The sequence below is a fragment of the Tupaia chinensis genome, unplaced genomic scaffold (assembly GCF_000334495.1).
Source record: "Tupaia chinensis unplaced genomic scaffold, TupChi_1.0 Scaffold145304_1, whole genome shotgun sequence".
In the NCBI taxonomy this organism is placed as follows: Eukaryota; Metazoa; Chordata; class Mammalia; order Scandentia; family Tupaiidae; genus Tupaia; species Tupaia belangeri.
Genome location: NW_006205165.1, coordinates 527,233 through 534,239, shown reverse-complemented (window position 1 = coordinate 534,239; position 7,007 = coordinate 527,233). Strand labels below are relative to the sequence as shown.

Below are 7,007 nucleotides of genomic sequence, written 5' to 3'. Positions count from 1 at the left end.
GAGAAGGGATTGTGGTGTGACCATCCCCCCAGGGGGTGATTTCTCGCTTTCTGTCTCTATGTCTGTCTCTGTCTGGCGAGCGCACATGCCCTATAGCGAAAACCTCTCAAAAAAAATTAAAAAAAGGTTAAAAGGTAATATTTCAGGCAGGTGGCATGGTGGTTAAGGACGCTGGACTCCCACATGGCCAACTGAGGTTAGAGTCCCAGATCTGGTGGCTGACTTTTTCACTTTCTCTTTCTGTTCCTATCTGATAAGAGAGAGAGAGAGAGGAAGAAGAAGACGAAAGAAACAAAGAAGAGAGAGGGAGGAAGGAAGAAAGGGAGGAAGGGAAAAGAAAAAAAGCTAAATAAAATAATTCTTAAAAAAAAAAAAAAAAAAAAGCCTGGATTCTGGAGCCAGACTGTCTGGCTACAAATTCCTGCTCCATCTGTCTACTAGCTCTGATACTTTGAAGAGGTTATCTCACCTCTCTTTGGCTCAGTTTCATCATCTGTAAAGAGCAGTTGATGATAATAGTACTTAGAGGATGTGGACAAAATTTAAAAAATTCATATTTGTAAAATACATAAAACAATGGCCCACTCATAGTGATAACTTAAGATGAATACTTTTTTTTTCTTTTAATTTGCTATAGGGCAAAGGCGCTCTTCAAAGAGACAGAGAGAGGGAATGTGAGAAAGTCCCCCCTTCACCTTCACCACCTCTGCAGGTGCTGCAATCCTTTCTCTGTTCTCCTCTTGCTATTTAGGGCAGGAACACATGCACCCAGCTTGGCTTGCCTCTTAAGCCACCAGGTCCAGGATTCAAACCACAGTTGGCTGTGTGGGATCCACCTGCCTTAACCAGAGTGCCATGGACTGGCCTCAAGAAGAATAATTTTTGAGTTTATGGCCCACATTTTTTTCTCCCTTTACCTAGAATCCTTGCCCCTCCCCTCTCCAGTAATTTGTGTATGATGTCAGGGCTTTTTCTCCATTATGAGATAGCTGCTCCGGCTTTCCACTACCAGCCAGAACATTTAGGTTGTCCAGCTCAGAGTTTAACTTTTGGATACAACCTTGTTGAACTAGGGGATGCTTGGTGCCCAAACCAAGGGTCAGGCGTTTCTGCAATCATGCCCATCCCCAACTCGGACATAACAAGGAGCCCCCTTATTATGCTGCTGTGACTTCTGAACCCATCTTGGTTACTCATTGTTTCAAACTGGGAGTGACAGACTGAAGGATGTATCTGGTGCTGAAAGAATCATTGTTCTTCCTCTTCTGAGGAGAATCTCACCCCTACACTTATTTTCCAGGTCTAGTTGAAAAATGGGGGTGGAGTGGGGAGGTGACAATGACAATGTGGCTTCTTGTTCCTTGGATCACCCACAACCAGGAGGCCCAGGAGGCACCTTTACTTCATTCCCCCCCCCCATTGGAAAGGGCCTTGTCTGTGACTACTGACTGTGGAAGTCATGAGTGAAGCAAATGATTCAGATCCCAGTGAAGAACCAGTGGGAGGATAATAAGCCTGGGAGGATGATAAGCCTGGCAAAAATTTAGTGCCTGAAACATTGTGAGAACTCCATGCATTCCAGCAGATAAAAACAGCAACATGGGATGGGAACCAGCAGTTAGCACGTAATGGCTATGTCGCTGGACTCCCATGTAGTTGACCGCGGTTCGCGTCCCGGACCTGGTGGCTTAAAACTCACGCTGGGTGCGTGTGCGTGCGTGCCCAGGATCCCAAGAGGAGAATGGAGGAGAAGGGATTGTGGCGTGACTATCCCCCCTGGGGGGTGATTTCTCGCTTTCTGTCTCTGTCTCTCTCTGTCTGTCTGGCAAGCGCACGTGCCCTATAGCAAAAACCTCTCCAAAAAAAAAAAAAAAAAAAACAGCAACATGGGACCACCAGGTGGCCAACTGATTAAGGCACTGGACTTCCATGTGGCCAACGGAGTTCGTGTCCCCAACATGGCAGCTTGAAAATCTGAGTGTGTGTGCTTATGTGCCCAAAATCCCAAAAGGAAAGTGGAGGACAAGGCATTGTAGTGTGGCCATCCCCTGGAGAGTGATTTCTCGCATTCTGTCTCTCTGGCTAGCACAAGCACCCTATAGCAAAAATCTCTCTCAAAAAAAACAAAACAAAACAAACACACACACACACACACACACACACACACTCACACAAAACCCCTCAGTAACAAAGATAATAAGCAAGGCCATGTACATGACTGAATTTGGCCAGAGTTACAACTCCTGGGCCAACAACTCCAAGGAGAAAAGGGTGGGGAGTTTCTAGGTCAAAAGCAGGTTAAGATAGTAAGATGCAAAATCATGTACAATCTCAGCCATGCAGTGTGCATCACAAAAAGATGAGGCAGGAAAGATGACAGAATTTTAAGTGTTAGTTCTGGAATATGAGTTTATATCATTCATTTTCTTCTGTTTATATTATATACTTTTATATCACTTGGCTTTTTTTTTAATTCAAGAGAAAAGGCAATAAATGTTATATGAAAAACAAACCAAAAATAGACCACTTTCTAGACAGGGTTATGTCTGCACTAGTCTGTGGAGGCAGACTTCGGAGGAGTCTGTGGAGCCAAATGACAAATTTACTGAAGAGAGGACAGGGCGAACAGAGAGGAGAAAATTCAGTCTTGAAACCATGGTAACGTGTGCTGGAGTGTGCAGTCATTCAGAGCCAGTAATGGCTGCCAGATGTATTCTCTAATTATCTCCTCAGATTGATTCTTCCACATGTTACTTAAACAAGAAAAATCAGAAAAGGAAACTAGCAGCCCTCTTCCCAGGACAGAGATTCACAAACTTTGGCCCAAACTCATTGCCCTGCCCTACCTACTCCATAACCCAAGGGCTACAGTTTATTTCCTGGGATCCCAGTAGAGCTTATTCTGAAAGGGAGATCTGGAAGCAACAAAGCACAGAGAACTATTTGATCCCTTTCATAGGTGGTCAATGCATGTGAAATCCCGGGCCCAGAATTTGGGAGACAAAAGGAGGAAATAGTCACTTTGGGAAACTGCAACCAGTAGAAAAAAATCTTCACATTGGATGAAATCAACCACCTACAAAAGTAGCTACCCATCATGGCAAATGGAAGCAGGTATGTTGTCGATAGGACTGATGTGTCTCCCTTAGTACAGTTGGTGGCCAAAGAATTTTCTAATCTTCTTGCTATTGGACATGTGTGTCTGGCATGAAGTAATGAAACTTTGAGTGACTAGTTTTTCAAAAAGGACTTCAGAGAACAAGACTCCTTCTATGTTTGTCTAGTGTTAAAGCAAAAGAACTACAGCTTCTGAAAGGCATTACTATTCCAGTTTCTAGGGAAGTGATTTTTTCTCTCTCTCTCTTTTTTTTTATTTGCAATGACCATTATATTTTCAATTTATTATGAACTTCTCTGAACTTACTATGAGATACAGTCAAAGTCCAAAGAAAGTCCATAGGGAGCATATTCCTTTTTTTGGAGAAGGCTAAGCCTTCCAGAATCAGCATGGGAAATAACATCCTGTTGATTCTAGTAGGAAAAAATATGTAGCCAATTTCAACTCACACTGAGGTGGCTTTTTTTTCACTTTTTGTTTGGTGTTAGTCTTCAAAATCAAAAGTTTAATTCTTCTAGTTCACCCAAATCTTCTCCAGTAAAAGAGGTTTTTATCAACAGGAACAGCATCAAGAACTCCACTTTCCTGTACCTCTCCTTTGGTGGTGTCTTCCACATCACTTCTTTGACCATTTCAGCCCTACTTCCAGAAGCCTCACTTAACTTTTCATCTTAATCTGAAGTGTGTGTACTGAATCTTTCAAGACTGGTGACAGTAATGTCTGTCTCACCTCCATCTGTGATACTCAGTCTTAAATCTGTCATTTATGCTCATTGAATCATCAACCTCTTCACCACCTGTTCCCTGGGCATGACAGGTGTGTCACTGCTTTGTCCCTGTTGACCAGTTTAGGATGAAATTTTTAAAAATATGGAGTGTTTCATGGATTTGTATGTCATCCTTGCCCAAGAGCCATGTTAATCTTACTGTACTGTTCCAATTTTAGTGTACATGCTGCCTGAAGTGAGCCCTGGCAATGGGTTTTATACCATCTTTGCTGTATGTTTTGCTTAGAGGAGAAAATACTGCTTTTCTTTTTTGTTATCTGGAGACTGCTTTTCTTTTTTGTTATCTCTAAGCAAATAACCAGTGAGTCTATTAACCTACAAAAAGTTTATGGAACGTGTATGTTACAAAACTATGCATGGATTTCTTATACCAAAAGAAGACTCATTCTCTCCTCCCATTTTTTTTTCGGCCACAGGGTGTGCTTGCTAGAGAGACGGAGAGTGAAAAATCACCTGTTGGGGGGATGGCCATGCCACAGTCTCTCCTCCAGGAATTTTGGGTATGCAGGGCAAGCACACACACTCGGTGTGAATTTCCCGTCAGGTTCAGGACTCAAACTGCAATCAGCTATATGAAATCCATTGCCTTCACCGCCATACCACCTGCTGACCGTATTTTAACCCCATTTTCCAAGAGCTTTGTGCAGTGCCCTGGTAGTGGTGGGAACAACCACACAGAGCAGTCGGCAGTAGGCGGTGTTCGATACCTCGGAGAAGGCAGCAGCTTGAGCTCTCAAGTGGCCCCCTGTCCTCCCCTGGTCATCTTCCTTTTCTTGCTGTGGCCTAACTGCTCACAAAGTTTCAAGGGTATGTCAACAGCCTCTAATTGGTTTTCTTAAAAAGGCATTGTTGACTGGGAAGCCTGGTTTGTATTTAAACTCTGCCCTTCTTGCAAACGTCAGACTTTCCCAATAGTATTTCAGAGGAAGTTTTGTCTGTGTGGGACACAGTTATTGAATCAGACCAGATTACAGAGAGCCCTGCCCAGTCTGCACAATGCTGATACTACAGCTTTGATTTTCTATATGTCATTCATTTCTGCTCAAACATTTTGGAGACTGGTTATTGATGGAACCATTTCCAAAACTACACAGACTCCTGTGGGCCTTGTTTCCCTCTGGAGCAGGCCACAGTGCCTATAGCAGCAAGGTGGCTTCTCTGAAGAAAATGCCAAAGACTTCGGAAAAAAATTTTTTTTGCCACTTGAAATTTAAGTTATAGAACTAACTCTGGCTCTTCTCCTTTAGGAATCTGACTCTTCCTCCTCTTCCATCACACAGCTCCTTGTGCCCAGCTCCAGAGTAGTTTGGTCGATCGATGCTTCATTGTCCACATTCATCAGCATGTCCTGTGCCTGTTCGGGTGCAGGTTGAGAAGGCAGCACTTCATCCCCTCTTCTAGTTCTAATCATTGACTGCAGGGCCAGCTCTTCAACCTTCAGGCAGTTCAGCTGGTCGTGCAGGACCGCTTTCAGCCGCAGCAGTGTCTCCTCCTCCTTGCGTAGCTCCTGAAGCCGGCTCAGCATCGTCCCTGCCACGCAGCCCGGCACTGGCTCCTGAAGCAGTGTTCATTTGACACAGTGGAAGACCAATACAAATGATATATGTACTAATAGCCAGGAACTTTCCTTTCATGACCTCTTTTAGTTTTTGCAAAACATTTTGCAATGAATTACTAACATTATCATTTTAGTAATGGTAGTGAAGAAATAGGCTCAGAGAAGTTAAGAAATGTGCCTAAGGATTCACAGCTAGCTGGAGTCTGTGGTAGGGCTGGGTTCTGAACTCAGGTACATCTAGGTTGGTATCCTCTCCATGATGCCATACTCCTCCAAGTTTTGCCATCTCCAAAATGCAGTCCAAAGACATGCAGTTCCATTTTTTTCTGAGTGTGTGTTCACTAAGTCAGCTACTCAGAGAATTTGTGATCTACAGGGGTCACTGGGTGCAAGAGACACCAGGGGCAAGTTATGTCCCCAGCATGGAGCATGATTTAGCCTTTGGATTATGCATCAGTGTTTTGGTTATGAGTAATCTGGAACATGCTTATCTCTGCCTGCTGTCCTGGACCTCCCAGGCTGCAGAAGCACAGAGGCAAGGAGAGAACACAGTGCAGGTAGGAGTTAGTGGGCAAAGCACTGTAACTGAGGCAAATGAGGGGCATTGAAGGAGAGGTCTTCTGGATCCTCACCCATGAGAACTGGTCTCCCTGTCCAGTGACTTCAGCCACTTAAACAGCTCTTTTCCCTGTCCACCATAATTTTATGGTGAACAGTGAATATTTCCCTTCATGCCTGAAATGCTCTTCCTCCATTTTAAAATTTAATTGCTTCATCACATGTTCTTATTTTTGTTGCATTTCAAAGCAAGTTATAAACATCAGTATGCTCTATCCCAAAACAGGTCATCCCTAACCACTTCAGTCGTCATAATGTTAACTAGGATTCACTAAACATCTCTGACCCTTGGTCCCTGCCCCCTGCCCCAATGCCATAGCCTTTTGCATGCATGTTTTCTGGAACAATGTAACAGCCTCCACATTGGTCCCTTTGCCACCAATTTCTCTCCCCTTCAAACTGTCCTCTGTGGCATCTGACAGGAGGTCTCAGAATCACAGACTTGACACTCCCCCCAATTAAGACTCTTCAATGATTCTTCTTTCTCTGAGAGGATAGCATCTTCCTTTAGCCAGGAGGTCCAAGAGCCTTTATGATATCTTCACTGGACTCCAACTATACTAAGTTACCATTTATAGGCCCTTCCTTAAGACTTCATGCCTGAAATGTTCTTCCTCCATTTTAAAATTTAATTAAATTTTTTTTCTTTTTTTAAAATTTTTGCTATAAGGTGCATGCACTCACCAGAGAGAGAGAGAGACAGAGAGATAGAGAGAGAGAGAGAAAGAAAGCCCCTCCCTCCCCAGCCACACACCACCAGGAGGGATGGTCACACCACAATCCCTTCTTCTCCATTCTCCTCTTGGGATTTTGGGCATACACATACATTTGACTATCATGTTTTTCAAGTCACTGGGTCTGGAAGTTGAACCATGTGGCAGGCACTGCGTACGGAAGCCATTTTGAAACCATTAGGCGTCACTTC

The 7,007-nt window shown here is 43.8% G+C and overlaps 1 protein-coding gene and 1 non-coding gene across 2 annotated transcripts; both read right to left on the bottom strand.

The window, feature by feature from the left end:
* Nucleotides 1–3,982: 3,982 nt before the first annotated feature.
* LOC114006018 (U6 spliceosomal RNA) lies at nucleotides 3,983–4,087 on the bottom strand. Its single transcript, XR_003547789.1, has one exon. It is a non-coding gene; the product is annotated as a U6 spliceosomal RNA (small nuclear RNA).
* Nucleotides 4,088–5,084: 997 nt separating this feature from the next.
* Nucleotides 5,085–5,443, bottom strand: LOC102489775 (snRNA-activating protein complex subunit 5). The gene has a single exon (XM_006167938.3). It carries the CDS (start codon nucleotides 5,429–5,431, stop codon nucleotides 5,150–5,152), a length of 282 nt encoding a protein of 93 aa, XP_006168000.1. The 5' UTR covers nucleotides 5,432–5,443; the 3' UTR covers nucleotides 5,085–5,149.
* Between the last annotated feature and the right edge of the window lie 1,564 nt (nucleotides 5,444–7,007).